This window comes from Anas platyrhynchos, chromosome 4, assembly GCF_047663525.1.
Source record: "Anas platyrhynchos isolate ZD024472 breed Pekin duck chromosome 4, IASCAAS_PekinDuck_T2T, whole genome shotgun sequence".
NCBI lineage: Eukaryota > Metazoa > Chordata > Aves > Anseriformes > Anatidae > Anas > Anas platyrhynchos.
The window spans coordinates 52,862,009-52,877,384 of record NC_092590.1 but is presented as its reverse complement, the minus strand read 5'-3'; the positions used below and the strand labels follow the sequence as shown (position 1 = coordinate 52,877,384).

At 48.7% G+C, this 15,376-nt stretch overlaps 3 protein-coding genes across 13 annotated transcripts in view; 2 read left to right on the top strand and 1 right to left on the bottom strand.

The window, feature by feature from the left end:
* The first annotated feature begins 984 nt into the window (after positions 1–984).
* Positions 985–3,151, top strand: SLC10A4 (solute carrier family 10 member 4). Its single transcript, XM_027457125.3, has 3 exons — positions 985–1,504; positions 1,607–1,817; positions 2,299–3,151. The coding sequence occupies exons 1-3, from the start codon at positions 1,152–1,154 to the stop codon at positions 2,812–2,814; spliced, it is 1,080 nt and encodes a 359-aa protein (XP_027312926.3). The 5' UTR covers positions 985–1,151; the 3' UTR covers positions 2,815–3,151.
* A 219-nt stretch (positions 3,152–3,370) lies between these two features.
* On the top strand, positions 3,371–5,848 carry ZAR1 (zygote arrest 1). The gene is made up of 4 exons (XM_038178826.2): positions 3,371–4,211; positions 4,288–4,380; positions 4,456–4,530; positions 4,603–5,848. The coding sequence occupies exons 1-4, from the start codon at positions 3,393–3,395 to the stop codon at positions 4,744–4,746; spliced, it is 1,131 nt and encodes a 376-aa protein (XP_038034754.1). The 5' UTR covers positions 3,371–3,392; the 3' UTR covers positions 4,747–5,848.
* A 2,873-nt stretch (positions 5,849–8,721) lies between these two features.
* FRYL (FRY like transcription coactivator) overlaps positions 8,722–15,376 on the bottom strand; it is a 176,231-nt gene continuing 169,576 nt past the window's right edge. For 8 of the 11 annotated variants that reach the window (XM_072037629.1, XM_027457111.3, XM_027457109.3 and 5 more), the window contains 4 exons: positions 13,796–13,813; positions 12,775–12,885; positions 11,191–11,387; positions 8,722–10,813 (listed from right to left, as the gene is read on the bottom strand). In XM_072037629.1, coding sequence (XP_071893730.1) covers positions 10,555–10,813; positions 11,191–11,387; positions 12,775–12,885; positions 13,796–13,813 — 585 coding nt within the window. In that variant the 3' untranslated portion in view covers positions 8,722–10,554. The remainder of the gene's footprint in view (positions 10,814–11,190; positions 11,388–12,774; positions 12,886–13,795; positions 13,814–15,376) is intronic. The other 3 variants (XM_038178837.2, XM_072037627.1, XM_027457115.3) reach the window with 1 other exon arrangement.

Here is a 15,376-nt window from a genome sequence, read left to right as displayed (position 1 = left end):
CTGGATCAGCTCGTGCCCCACACAGCTTCGGGTCGCATGCCGCAATCCCCCTCTGCTCCAGCAGCAGGGAGATGGTGTGGGCACAATGGCATGGGGGCGATGCGATAAGCAACCGAACTACATGCAGTGAAGCCAAATGTTGGCTACGTGAAGGACAAGATAAGAACCATAGTGGTAACACTTCACAAAGCACACTTCATACACTGCAAACGCTTTTGGACCTGAAAGTTCAGTCCAAAGGACACTGCTGGCTCTGAAAGCCGCCCTGACCCTGTGCTCCCCTCGGCTAGCAGCACAGAGCCCAAAATATGAATGAACTGAAGCAGGCTGGATCCTGTTTGGCCATTCGGCTCCAATGACTCATCTCCCCTGTACTCTCCTTAAGCTAATGACAAGGAAACAAACACGGACGGAGCGATATTAAGCTCGCACCGCTTTGGCAAAGTTGCCGTTCCCCGTGGTTTTGTCCCTAGGCACGACTTGCCAGCCAGTTGCACCAGTAGTAATGTGACAGCGTGGCTGTGACCCCTCTGCATTTCTGGGGCAAAGAAGAAAAGACGGTGCCAGGGTGCGGGGTAAGAGTCAGGGATGCACAGCCTGTGGGGGGGAGGCTCCTGCACACCAGCCTCCAGCCTCGCTTCCCATGCTGGTGCCGCAGCGTTTTCACTTCTGAAGGACTGAGGCAAGGCACAATTATTAAATTAGAGTACGAGGCAGTGGAAACGCGGCCGCTTTAGGCACGATTTTATACCTGCCTGCATCGTACCCCCTCTCAGACCGCCTTGGGGTGCCGGGATCCGACCACTCGCCCCTCCGCACCCCCTCTGGGATCCCACCTGCGTGCAGCAGCCTCTTCTGGGAGGGGGGATCGAGGGGGTGCTGCGGAGCCCCCCCATCCCCTCATCCGCGCTGCGGGGCCGGGGGGCGGCGCTGGCCGCGGGGCGCTGCCGTCGGGGCCGCACCGAGAGACGCCGCCCCCGCCGGGGGGGGCCCGGCCCGGCCCCCGTGGGCACGGCGACACCGGCGGCAGGCGGAGGGCAGCAGAGCCGAGCCCAGCCCTGCACAGCCGGGATGCGGGCTCCGGCCGCCGCCCGGCTCTGAGCGCCCCCTCTGCTCCCCCCCCGGACCCTCCGGGGCTCGTCGGGGCGCCCATGGCCGGCTCGGAGCAGCCCCCGGCGGCGGCCGGGACCGACGGGGGGCTCGGGGACCGCTCCCTGAGCCAGGGCTTGAGCGTGCTGGTGGGGCTGGCGCTGTGCGTGACCATGCTGGGGCTGGGCTGCGCCGTGGAGCTGGGGCAGCTGGGCCAGCAGCTGCGGCGGCCCGTGGGGGTGCTGCTGGCGCTGCTGGGGCAGTTCGTGGCCATGCCGCTGCTGGCCTTCCTCCTCGCCCTCCTCTTCGCCCTGGACGAGGTGGCGGCCGTGGCCGTGCTGCTGTGCGGCTGCTGCCCCGGGGGAAACCTCTCCAACCTCATGTCGGTGCTCGTCGACGGGGACATGAACCTCAGGTAGGCGCCCTGCCGAGCCCCCTGCCCCTGCCTTGAAATACCCCAGGGAGGGGGTGATCTGGCGGCGATCCGGCGGTGATCCGGCGTCTCTCTCCCTCGCAGCATTATCATGACCGCCTCGTCCACGCTGCTGGCCCTGTTCCTGATGCCGCTGTGCCTCTGGGTGTACAGCCGCCACTGGATCAACACGGCGCTGGTGCAGCTGCTGCCCCTGGGGGCAGTGAGCCTGACGCTGGGCAGCACCCTGCTGCCCATCGGCCTGGGGGTGCTCATCCGATACCGGCACCCCCGCGCCGCCGACCTGCTGGTTAAGGTAGGGACCCCCCGACGGGGCGGCCTGGGAGGGCACCCCGGGGACGGGGAGGGAGGTCCCGGGGGGGCTGTGGTGGAGAGTAGTGGTGGGAGTGAGAGGGAAAGGCAGGGGAAGGGCAGGGGGTGCAGGCTGAGCCCCCGAGGGGAGGCTGCCCGCTGTCCCTGGGGCTGGGGAAGCCCACCACAGGCACAGCCACGCTCCCTCAGACCATGCGGGCAAAATGACCTCGTGGCAAAAGGAACGGGCAGCACGAGCCCACTGCTCTGATTTCCCATCAATTCTCCCTGAAGGACAACGGTCAGGGACGATTTCAGCCCCTTCCCTTCTTGGGATAAGAGCAAAGACCTCCAAACTCCCGGGCAAGAAGCAAAGACAGGAACAGCAGTACAGCCACCCTCTGCAATTCACTCTCTGTCAAGCCTCTAGTTGCTTTTAAACTAATAACCCCTGTGTCATTTGTCAATGTCTGTGTCTGTGCCAGATCTCCCTGTGGTCCCTCCTGGTGACTCTGGTGATCCTGTTCATCCTGACGGGGACCATGCTGGGACCAGAGCTGATGGCACACATTCCTGCATCCGTCTACGCCATCGCGGTGCTGATGCCTCTGGCGGGGTACGCCTTGGGATACGGCTTAGCCACCGTCTTTAAAATGCCCCCGCACTGCAGGAGAACGGTCTCGTTGGAAACAGGGTGCCAAAACGTCCAGCTCTGCACCGCCATCCTAAAACTCACCTTCCCCCCGCAGCTCATAGGGAGCATGTACATGTTCCCCTTGCTTTACGCGCTGTTTCAGTCGGCAGAAGCGGGACTCTTTGTGCTGGCGTACAAGATGTACGGGAGAGACAGCTACAAACAAGAGGCGCTCGGCGAAGAGGAAGACACGGATATTTCCTACAAGAAGCTGAAAGAAGAGGAGGTGGCCGACACCTCGTACGGCACGGTGACCGCAGAGGAGCGCGGCTTGGTTCCGATGGAGCCGACGCAGACCGCGCTTTAGGCACGACACCACGGTGACACCCGGGGCCGGGCCCACCGCTGTTCCAGCTGCTCCCATCGTATGAGGTGATGTGTGTGTGTGTGTTGCCGTTGTGTTTCCTCAAACATGTGTATAAAAATTACAAAAAAAGAAGAAAAAAAGGAAAAAACTACCATTGCGACGCATCCCGATGACCATACGTCTTCGTGCAAGGAGGCCCCCATCCACCTGAGCACAGCAGGAGCGGTGCGAGGAAGGAGCCCAGCGTTTTGGAGGAGTCGAAGCGATGCAGCACCAGGGCGGGTGGGTGGGCGAAGCACTTTGCACGCGTGTACCCCCCGTGCTCCCCCCGCTGTAACGCCGCCGCGCTCCTTGTCCTCCCCGCAAATACACGGCCGAGCTGAGCCAAACGTGGTCCCCGCTGCTTCATCCCGCGGGGGGCTCGGGCAGGGGGGGCTGCACGGCCCCGGGACCCCTCCGGCAGGGCCGGGGCCGGGAGGAGGCTGCGGGGCAGGCGCCGTCGGGGGCGGGCGGGAGGGGGCCGTGCCCCACCCCGGGGGTATTTAAGGCCCCCGGGGGGCAGCGCTGAGCCCTGCGCGATGTCGGAGGAGGCAATGGAGAGCTACCTGTACGCCGCCTACCCGCCCTACTCCTACCGCTACCCGCAGCCCAAGGGCAAGGCGGGGGCTGCGGGCGGCTGGCGGCCCCGGGGGGGCGGCTACTTCTCGGCTTACGGGGAGGCGGCGGCGGCGGCGGCCGAGTACTTCGACAACTACCAGCGGGCGCAGCTGAAGGCCATCCTGTCGCAGGTGAACCCCAACCTGACGCCGCGGCTCCGCAAGGCCAACACCAAGGAGGTGGGCGTGCAGGTGAACCCGCGGCAGGACGCCTCGGTGCAGTGCTCGCTGGGGCCCCGCACGCTGCTCCGCCGCCGGCCCGGCCCCGCCGCCAGGCTCCGCGAAGCTGATCCGGAGCAGGATGCGGAGCGGGATGCGGAGCGGTACCCGGAGCAGGAGCAGGGCAGCCCCGCCACCACCAGCACCCGCGCCGTGCGCTTCCCCCGCACCATCGCCGTCTACTCGCCCGTGGCGTCCCGCAGGCTCACCGCCTTCCTGGAGGAGCCCGAGCAGGAGCCCCCCGCCGCCGGGGAGGAGGCGGCCGAGAAGCAGCGGCGGGAGGCGGAGGCGGCCGCCGTGCGGGCCAGCTGGGAGAAGCCCCCCGAGGGTGAGGGCGAGGCCAAGGCTGAGGCTGAGCCGCTGGAGCAGCGCCCGGCCGCTGCCCCGGGGCCGGAGGGGAGCCGGGAGAAGGAGGAGAAGGAGCAGGAGAAGGAGGAGAAGGAGCAGGAGGCGCGGGCAGAGCCGCCGGCAGCCGCCCAGAAGCGGGAGGCGGCCCCGGGCAAGACCCGGCTGCGCTTCCAGGTGAGGGGCGGCGGGGAGCGGAGCGGGGCGGGTCCGGGGAGAGCCCCCCCACCCCGCTAACAGCTGTCCCTGGCAGTTCCTGGAGCAGAAGTACGGCTACTACCACTGCAAGGACTGCAACATCCGCTGGGAGAGCGCCTACGTCTGGTGCGTGCAGGGCACCAACAAGGTAAGCTCAGCCCAGGGCCCCCCCACCGCCCCCATCCTGCCCCCCAAAACTGACCCCCCGCCTGCCCCCCCCCAGGTCTATTTCCGCCAGTTCTGCCGGACCTGCCAGAAGTCCTACAACCCGTACCGCGTGGAGGACATCACCTGCCAGGTAAGGGGCGTCCCCCCCGCCTCGCCCCGCCGTGTTTGGGGTCAGGGCGCCGACCGCTGCCTCGCCCCGCAGAGCTGCAAGCAGACGAGGTGCACCTGCCCCGTGAAGCTGCGCCACGTGGACCCCAAGAGGCCCCACCGCCAGGACCTCTGCGGGAGGTGCAAGGGGAAACGCCTCTCCTGCGACAGCACCTTCAGCTTCAAGTACATTATCTGAGGGGATGATGGGGGTTTTCATTGGTTTCGGGGCTCTTCTACGAGACTGCGAGTAGAGCAGAGATTTTTTGTTGTTGCTGTTATTGTTTGAGGATGCTTAGCGAGGTGTAGCTGGGAAAGCATGTGATTAAAAGTATTGCAAAGCACTCTCAGGTGATCAGGTGGGTTTGTGCCCAGCTCAGAGGGTTGCAGCTTCCATAACTTGCATAAGGAAGGACCCGACAACTAATGGTTTGCAAACTAGTGGTGGTCTTGGCATCACTGTCTTGATGGTAGCACCTTGTAGAATGTCAGATGGGAAAGGATGTCTGTTACTCCTCCTGCACTGGAAGTTCAATCACTTGAACATCAAAACATTACAGTAGGCAGTAGAGCATCACTTGTGAACAAAATGCCCAGTTGTATTCACTTGCTGGGCACACTGGTACTCCATGTAGCAAGTCTGTACCTGCTGTTCATCTCTGGCTAATTGTGGAGAAAAGTGCTCTGTGGGAGCTAGGCTGCTGCTACTGGCACAGGCGGTCTGTGCCTGGCTCTGGCTCAGCTTGTGCTGTATAGATCAGGGCCAAAAAGGCTTGTGGTGGTCCTGAGGCACCTTCAGGGACAGCTCTCACAAAGCCTTGGGGAAGGGAGTCACTGGTGTTACAGGCTTCTCGTAAATAGATTGCACATCTTACTTCCACTGGGTTATCAGGAGAAGTGACCCTTCACAGGCTCAGAAATATAACACTGCATCTCCCTGGGTTCCCTCTGTACCTGCAGATGACACACACAGAGCTGTGCACTTGGTGGCTTTCACTTAGATCTAGAGGTGGTTTTGCTGTCTTCTGTCAGGAAAGGACCAAACCCCTGCACCCTGCTGGGGCTCTTGGTATAGTGAAGGCAGAACCAGCAGTGTCCAAAGCCTGTTTTTGCTGTCAAGGGCCTCAGCAGAGAGGCAGTAGTGTTACAAGCTGGCTCTGGCACCACAGAACTGCCACCTGAACAGACTCATGAATTGGTTAAAATCTTATGCCCTCTGCCTCGTAGCTAAGGAGCTGGGTAAACTGATGGGACATGTACTTTCCTGAGAATGCTAATAAAGCTGTGAACTTTGAAATTAAGCATTATGCTGGCCTAAGCCTCTTGGAGAACTCTTTAAGGTAACTTCTTTTGGGAAAGACTGACTTCTCCATCAAACTGACCTGTGCCTGCACCTGGCTTGTGTGATTCCCCCCTCCCTAAAGAGAGCAAGGGGGAAGCATCCTGTCAACAGCTGTGGTAGCTGCTTCTCTTAAAGAAACTTGTATGGCAGGCTAGGCACAGGTTGTCCTCTGCACCCATGAGTGTCCATTTAGAGGGGCAGGGTTAATTCTGTAGCTCAGCTGGAACACAGAACTCCTCTTGCTGTCAACTCCTCCTTTATTTTAACGTGTCCCTTGAACTTACTGCAGTAGCTTCTCATAGTTCTGGCATTCAGATCTTTAGCAGTAAGGTATAATGAATCACTGCTAATTTATCGCATAGTAATTTTAGTCTTGCTTCACTACTTGCTATAGCAGCCAAACTCATTCTGGGAATGAGTAGCAGACCCACCAACCCCAGAGCAGGAGCTGTCTTATTTCATGCTTCCCCTAGAAGCACTCTCCCCAGTATCACAAAGGATACTTTACCAGCTCACTAGAAGACTTTTGGTTCCATCCTTGCCGTGTCCTACTTGGAAAGTAGATGGTGCCTTAATCCTGCCTACGGCTCCAGTGCTAGAGGCAGAGGCAGGTCTGCTCTCTGCAGCCACCTACCCACAGGCTACCTCAGCTCCCAGTAGTAATGGTGATCTGGGCTGCTTTAAGTCTTTCCTGAGCATATTTCCCTCAAGGGATGTTCGTGTACTCATTTTCCTGTTTGCCTCCCCTCAAAGAGCTGTAGTTTTTCCTGATGCAGCGTGTGAGACTGACTGTTACAAGTGTTCACTGTGGTAATGACTTTGAGAAGTCATTTTGTGCTGTGTCCATATGAAATGTTACGGCAGCAAACAGAAACATGAGCAGTTGAGCACTTCCTACTCATACGGATATTCTCACAAGCATTGCTCTGAGGATTACTTGCTGTGAACAGGCCGGCTCCTGTGATTATCAGTAACAGCCCGGAGTGGAGCTGAGCATGCCTTAGCACTGGTCTCTATCAGCAGCTGCTGCTGGAGGAAGGTGTGTGGCCGGAGGAGGAGGGGGTGCAGCTGGTCAGTGCTGCAGGTGAGCTTCAGCAGGGTTCAGGCAGCTGGCTGAGGGCTGGGCCTGGGCCGGCCTTCACCTGTTGTGAGGTTTTGGGCCTGGGCAGAGTGGGAGTGCAGTGGGCAGGGATATGAAACGAGCTTTCCTTCGTGCTATGACATTCCTTAATGCAGCAGTAGCTCTGACTGCCCATCCTCTTATGTAAATGCATTCAGTGCTTTTACTTGATGCCACAGTAACAATCCCATACCCTGTTCTGCTTTACTGCTCTGTCATGTCCTTGACAGCAGATGCTGTGTGTTATGGACACTGGGTCCTAGATCCAGCAGAAAGAAGGAAAGCTGACTGTGACCTCTGTGATCATGCAAAGCAGGAAGGAACAGAGCTGTCAGTTCTTCAAAGATACCTTGAACTTGCCCTGTACGGCTTCTTCATGAAGAGTCTTTGCAGACATTAGCTCAGTCAGGGCTGTGTTCAGCACATCTCACAGAGGTGTCTGACATCTTGCTGGGTTTCAGACAGCCTTTACTGCTGAGAGGTTTAGCACATACCTTGCTTGGGGTGGAGCAGCTGGCAAGCTGTGCAGAGGGAAGGATCTGAGGGTTGGTCAATGCGTGGCAGAACATGAGCCAGCAGTGTGCGCAGGTGGCCGAGAAGGCCAATGGCATCCTGGCCTCTATCAGTAGTGGAGGCAGCAGGAGCAGGGAGGTGATCATCCATCCCCCTGTGCTCTGCTCTGGTGAGGCTGCACCTCGAGTACTGTTCAGTTTTGGGCTCCCCACCACAAGGATAACGAGGCCCTGAGGAGTGTCCAGAGAAGGGCTGTGAAGCTGGTGAGGGGCCTGGAGCACAAGTCCTGTGAGGAGCGGCTGAGGGAGCTGGGGGTGTTTAGTCTGGAGGAGGCTCAGGGGAGACCTCATTGCTCTCTGCAACTCCCTGAAAGGAAGCTGTGGGGAGCTGGGGTCGGTCTCTTCTCACAGGTAACTTGTGATAGGACCGGAGGGAATGGCCTCAAGTTGTGCCAGGGGAGGTTTGGATTAGAAATGAGGAGACATTTCTTCTCAGGAAGAGCAGTCAGGCATTGGGGTGGGTTGCCCAGGGAGGTGGTGGAGTCACCCTCCCTGGGGGTGTTCAAGGAAAGGTTGGACATGGTGCTGAGGGATGTGTTTTAGTGGTGATGGTGGTAGGGGGATGGTTGGACTGGATGGTCTTGGAGGCCTTTTCCACCCTTAGTGATTCTGTGGTACCTGGCACCAGGCGACGCAGGGTGACAGCTCTTGCAGTAGTCAAGAGTGAGTAATTTTGGAGAAGTAGCAACCAGCAAGAACAGTGTTCAACCTGGCCTAATACTTCTCTATGAGGAGACCTGTAAGCAGCTAATAGCAAAGGGCAGGACCCTGTACAGAACAAGCTGTGCAGCGGAAGTTTGGAAATAATTCTTGAACTTCTGTGAAAGAAGGAATATCCAGATGACAAGGTACCATGATTTCTATTCCATAGGGCAGGTCCCATTTCTACTAGCTATTGTAAACCAAGGAAGATGTATAACTGAAGAATTATGTATAGAAATTCAGGCTTCAGTTGCCTTACAAAACCTCTAATGTCCTCAGAAGTTGCCTAGGAAAATCCTCTTGCATTGACAGGACATGAGGGGGGGAAAAAAAAAGGAGTTTGGGGCTCCCAGTCCTCTGTAGTCAGTGTTTAGGTATGTACTTAAGCACTCCTAAAAGTACAGTATGGACTTCTAGCTTGTAAAAATACACAAGATGATAGATACAATGTCTTTTATTTTTACAAAAAAAGCTGGTAAAAGATGATGTAAATAAAAGTGTAATGCACCACTAAATAAAACTACTTATTCCCCCCCCCTGTAAATACTTATTAAATAATTAAGAACACCATCTACAGTACCACAAAACCATCAAAATAATTCAATTTTATCAGGGTCAGAGAAAAAATACAGTGATTATGGATGTGCCTTGACCAGTTACAGAGCTTGTTAGGATAACAACTACTGTCAGCAGTCCAACAGCGTGCACAGTGCCTTCAATTAATGCGTTTCAGCATAATTATATTTCTAGTGGGGTCCAATTCCCCCAAAAAGGCAGAGCTAAGAATTCAATTCTACATTCTAAACTCTGGAATTAGAGCCCATTAAAAAAAATCACAGTGGGTAAGAGATGTATATAAAAATACTGGGTGTTCCTTTCAAATCACAGGAATTGTGGGACTACATTCTTTTTTATTTTTTTTGTTTTATTTTTATTTTTTTACAAAATGCTATTGGTTTCAACAGAATCCAGTTTGTTTTATGCTACAGACTTTGACACTGAACTATGAGTATATTGCCTGTTTGCATGGTTTGGTAGTCGGTCTTTTTTTTTCCTCTATAGTCCCAATTCCTTAGGCTTAAGTTGAGTCATGAAGATGCATGTATGTGCATTCAAACTCTTTGAACCCTGCAGACTGCTCAGACTGCAAGTCATGTATGTGACTACCACCAGGGAGAGCTCCCCTTCCCCTCATAGCTTTATACACCTACTGTCTTAACAGTGCATTGCACAAATTTACAAGAAAAATACTGTTTTTGCACTATACAGTTTCTAGAATATATACAGAATAAAATAAGTTAACTTCTAGTGAGAATTGCTGATGGGCAGCATATATCTTTAATATACATTTTAAAGTCTCTGCAGGCAGCTACTTTTTGGTTAGTTGTTATCAATATTTGTAACATAAGCACTGATCAGAGAACTGAGCAGCATTCCAATAAAGTTAACAGATATATTATTTCTTTTAGAAACACTGGGAAATCCCAGTTTAAAATATTATTAAATGTCCTAACATTTACACACTATGAGGATTAGATCTAATAAAATAAAATTTCTTCAAAAATAATCTTGCAGCTCTTTTAAGCATGCTCTGAGACCTTATTTAACAATCATCCATACCTTCAAAAAACAACTGTCACGTAGCCATACATTCCAACTCACACACATCATTTCCTTGTTACAGACAACAAATGCAAATAAAACATTGAGAAGTGAACAGTTTTTGCAGTCAGAAGTCATCCTGCTCGTGTTCGACCGCACATTCTTCATGACATTGCAAAGTGTCTCAATAGGTATTAGTTGATGATTATATCTACTGCTGCTGGAAAGCCACGAAGCATTGCAGGTCTTCAGCCAAAATAAACCAGCCTTGATTTTAGCCTCATCCCACCTGCAGCATTGGTTCAACCTTTAGAGGCTGTTACTGCAAACACCATTTATAGTTCTGTTACAACAGAAAATAATGCATATGTATGCATTACATTTAAGCCCTTTTCCTTTCACGGAGTTTTTATACATATATTTAATAAAAAAAATACTACTGCCACACAGCTACTGTGTAGAAAGAGCAGTCAAGTAAGATGTTAACTACAATTCTTAGATTTTTCCTTCTGATGGAACAATTTCTTCTTGTCATATTTCTTCCTGTCATATTTCAGGATTGCTGGAACGTATTTTTTAAATTCTTTCTTCCTTTTTTTTTTTAATGAAAGGTGCTCAATAATAGTTTGAAGTGTCCTCAATATCAGTTCTTTTCTAACTGACAGCTGTTCAGAATCCAGTGCTCACAAGGTTTACTCCTGGTTTGATTTTCCCTAGAAGCCGACAGGACTGCACCATGCGTAGAGACTCTCGAATTTCTAGATTAAGTTCCATCAGCTTTGAGCTGGCCTCTGACATATCTTGGTTGGAGCCTACTACTGCAAAGCTGCCAGTTTGACCAAGTGTCTGATGACGGAAGTATATGTGCAACAGTGTTTGGATTGGGTCATCTTCAGAACTGCCAAAGATGTCATGGGGCCAAATGGATCTGTGAACACACAATTTGTATTTAAACATTAAAACATGAAGTATTTAAATATTTAAGAGTTCTTAAAACAGATGTCTGAACAGAAGACATACTAAAACACAAGAGGAACATTTCTTCTGTAGAGTCCTAGGAGTTAACAGTATCATTTTTCTCAAAGACAAATTCTGAAGAACAAATATTACTAGAATTGCCTTTTTAAAATCACAAGATGTATATGAAGAAGTAATGAACAGTAATGAATCAACTGTTCTTGTTCTTTCAGTAAGAACATCTAGCAAGAGCTGAAAAAAAAATTGGAATAGTGCCTATCCCTATCTTTTAATTTAAAAGGTCCATTAGCAAACTCAGGCCAGAAAGCAAAATCCTTATGCATTTACCTGAAAGCCTTGACCTGTGCTACAGCTGACACAAACTCCTTGCTTCTCAGGGTTTCAATGAGAGAGTGAATTGCTGTTTCTGTGCTAGCTTGGGAAGCCTCTGCAATTTCAATTTCTTCGATGCCACTGTCAGATGCAGACTCGGCCTCTTTCAGACAGGTCTCCAGGACAGCAAGTTCTTCAGACATGTTTATGACCTAAAACAAATGCTAGAGTGAGCTTTTCTAGTTTAATTATAATTTTAGCCAAATTAACTTTCAGCAGATCAGAAACATACATTTTTCCTCCTTGATGTAATCCTAAATGAGATACAGAAGAAGTAAATCCAAATATTTGCTTCATTTGTTTACGAATACAGCTAGTTTAATGGCCCAAGTACTTATGCCAGGTATTTGGGCTTTCCTTGATGAAGTTTCCATCTTAGTCCTTTTAAAATTCATTTTAAAAAGTACATTTTTCTCCTTATATCATTTAACGATGATTAAATTGACAAGAAGAGTTAAACACTTTGGAAAGTACAATAGAAACTGTGTTATTACAAAGATGACCTAAACATGGAGGAAAAATCTGGAAGACTGGTAGCCCAGCAGAGTAACTGTAATGCAGCCAATGTATATAATAGTATCTTTGGCTTTAGTTCCAATGTATGAGTAAAAGACAAGGGCATACTCAGAATATGATTAACAGCTGACTTGGAAACTCAGGCAAGAAATGGAAGTGAGGTGATGCTGACCTTCCATAACATCCTCTACACAAAATGAACTCACTTATTTGCAGCCTCTACAAGAATCTGGAGATCTAAGTGAGGAACATGCTTTTTTTTTTTTTTTTTTTTCTCCTAACGTACTCCTAAACCAAAGACTTGGAGACCTATTTTTTGTCTTCCTCCTTACTACATCAAGCAAGACATTTTTTTTAAATGCTACCTCTCTTTATTGCATTACAGTTCCAGGGGAGAATGTTGAAAAGACATTAACAGCAGCATAACTCACTCAGATTAACCTGATTATCATCACACATGTACCACGTGTGCACAGCTGAATGACGCATTTCACTTCTAAAGTTAGTACACCTAAAAATCAAGCCCAAGACATCTGGGATGCATTACTAACTACGCATGGGCTGGGGGACTAAGGTTGCAGTGAAACTGAATGGTGGCTGATGTGATGCACTTATGCAATCAGTTGGTAGTAAGTTACTGTGCTTGTAACAGGAACCACTGGGGTGACGGAAAAGGGCTTCATTACAGAGCTCTGTTGATTGAATTTGATGTACCTTGATTGCAGCTTGATTAGAATACACCAGGAGTGCTAGTGAAATATTTAAAGTCCTGGACTCCCTGCATTCACATCTATGTAAGGGCTTTCAGGTTGTACAAAAATCAACAAAGATAATTGAATGTCTCAAAAAATTCTTGCAAGTTCTACTTAAATCTATTATTAATTGCTTATAAAACAGCTGGTACCCTCCTTCAGCTCACCCTAAAAAGATGTCCTGCTGATGAACACATTACCAAAATGCATTTTAAATGGTTTAGCTTTGAAATGTCAACAATAAGTAGCTAAATGGTGTGATTTGCCTTACCTCTGCTTCTTTTTTGATTGTGTTTACTTGGCTGATAAGTTTGCAGTAGGCTTGGAACAGAAGCAGCAACTGGAAATGCAATTTATATAGCCTCCGACACAACTCCAGCTCCTACAAATGTAAACAGTGTTATTATAATCAGGAAGTGCCAAACACCTACAGTCCAATACAAGAAGCAATAAATGACAACTTCAGTATAGAATGTGCAAAATTAAAAGTAGTTATTTGGTTACTGAAGAAAATGCCAAGAAGATTTGCAAGCTAATGTAGCAAGAAGCTAATGAAAAGCAGATGAAAGCTTCATCCAGTTCTAGATTTATAGGTAGCCTCTCTCACACAGGTTAAAAGTTTACTTTTTAATAAGTAGTCACATTTCCAAAAAGGAACAAAAAAAAGTGATTCAAGAGGCACTTTAAAATGTCATGTTTCAAGACAGAATATCATACATCCCTTACTTCTACTGTTGAACTTTTACTGCTATAAATTCAAGAATATCCAAAAGAAGTAGCTGTCATCTCTAAGTATGCAATCTTTCATAAACACTACTATATGTAAGCATAAGTCTATAATCTGGTCTTTAGCTTACACCTGCCTGATGGAATAAGAGCGAAATATTTCCATTCTTGGATGTAAGAACAATGTTTCCTTTGTGAAACAGAGCTCTGTTTCTATTTTAGAAAATACAACGACATATTTTAAGGAAACAAAACAGCACAGTCTTGCTTCCATTTTTATGCATCTAAAACTAGGGGAGGTACAGACTGTTAATACTGCTTTACATACAGACATAAAAGCTAATTCTAATGGAATAATCATCTCTAAGGTTCTACTAACTACAGGATCCTATTATCTACAAAGAACCAACAGTTCAATGCGTTAGATTATGCAAAACTGAAGCACACAGCATTTTTGTAATAGTCTATGACAAGACATCACTACGTCACAAATGGACGAGACAGATGGAGACCAGTTGGTTGACTGGCATGGTTAAGTATTTGATAAATCAAGAACCATCACTTACTGCTAGAATTTCCATTTGCTAAGCAAGAAGATGAGCAGGTCACAAAAATACAAAGGAAGAAAAAAGATCAAGAATTAGTGTAGGAAATCATTTTAATTAGGGTAAAAGATGTCCCAGGCAAAATGGAAGATGAAATACAAGTAATATGCTCCAGATATACCCTTAACAAAAAGAGTTAACAGACTAAGTGAAATTACCAAGCACTCGCTCCTGTAACTTATAATAGATAACATTGGCTTTGTTGTCCCACAACAGGAGAAACATACTGCACCTTACAACCCTTCCTGAGCCTTTACATAGTGTATAATCTTCAACGTATGCAAAATTAAGAAATCAAAAGCAAGGATGTTTAGGTCTGGATACATCTTCTTGTTCTGTAGCACTATAGTTTAAGCTTAGATAACGCTTTTTAAAATTTGCAATGTTAATTTGAGATGCAATGTTAATTTGAATTCTGATTTTTTTTTCTTGTTTGAACTTTTGTCTGAACTTTTGTTTTCTTGTTTTTAAGATTTTAGATTAGAAAATTCTTCATTTTGCTAAACTTTATTATTAACATCTCATTGTGACAGTTTTTTGGCTAAATTGCACTTGGTTTTACAAGCAATTTCAGAAAAATGTTCGGGAAAGGGACAGGGAGTGAAAGCATCAGAAAACATATTCCTCAGGCTAGAGACAGGAACATAATTTCTGTGCTTTGTACAGCGCTGAGCATATTGGTGGCATTTAAGCCATGTGCAATGGTCACACGTGTATGAAGATGCAACTGATTCCAGCAGGCAGAAGCAGTTAAGCTTTATTAAGCACATAACTATGCACTATATATATAATAATTTATGGTGTGCTTAATAAACTATAAACGTGTATTTTTGTTCTGTACTCTGTGCTGTCATTCACACAGCACAATTATATAGGCATAAACTCTTGATGCACTCAACATTGCAAAGAGATAAGATCTTGAACTGCTGAAGTTGACAAGAATTTTATTACTTATTCCAATGGAGCACAGAGAGTCAGACTTTGAGGAATGACAGGGTCATTTTTTTTTGTTTAATAATATTCAACATTTGTTTATATTTGTTTAATAATTAGTCATTAAGTCCCAGTATTCTTCAAGCCAAGTCTCAGTATTGCTGTAAGCCATAAATAAGCCTCCCCCAGTCACACTGACAGTTATTCTAAAAAATCAAGAGAGATTTCTCCTTAAGACTAACATTATGCTGCTTCAGTGACTTTCACATAATACTCGACCAGTTGTCAAATAATCTGATTTTTCTACCTGCCAGTCCTGTAAGAACAGTGTAGCCTGTGTCCAGATGCATTCTTTCAGGCCTGCATGTACGTACTAATAGCAAAAATTCAATAATTAGGTTTACTTGCAAGACTGCTGGTAATACATGAGCCAGAACAAAATTCACCTCACTATTCTTAGCTGTGTTTACCACAGTGCTAAAAATTAGTAATAAAACCTTATGTTGTTAGTGAATGAAAAATATGTGTTGAATGAAGCAGCCCTGCAGCCCTGCTTTCCTGAGCCAGACAACACTTAAATATTTTTAGCATTAACTGGTTGACTGGATA

Coding starts and splice junctions, on each gene's coding strand:
- SLC10A4 (XM_027457125.3), top strand. CDS start 1,152: ATGGCCGGCTCGGAGCAGCCCCCGGCGGCGGCCGGGACCGACGGGGGG. Junction 1,505..1,606: donor GACGGGGACATGAACCTCAG/GTAGGCGCCCTG, acceptor TCTCCCTCGCAG/CATTATCATGACCGCCTCGT. Junction 1,818..2,298: donor CCGCCGACCTGCTGGTTAAG/GTAGGGACCCCC, acceptor TGTCTGTGCCAG/ATCTCCCTGTGGTCCCTCCT.
- ZAR1 (XM_038178826.2), top strand. CDS start 3,393: ATGTCGGAGGAGGCAATGGAGAGCTACCTGTACGCCGCCTACCCGCCC. Junction 4,212..4,287: donor AGACCCGGCTGCGCTTCCAG/GTGAGGGGCGGC, acceptor TGTCCCTGGCAG/TTCCTGGAGCAGAAGTACGG. Junction 4,531..4,602: donor TGGAGGACATCACCTGCCAG/GTAAGGGGCGTC, acceptor CTCGCCCCGCAG/AGCTGCAAGCAGACGAGGTG.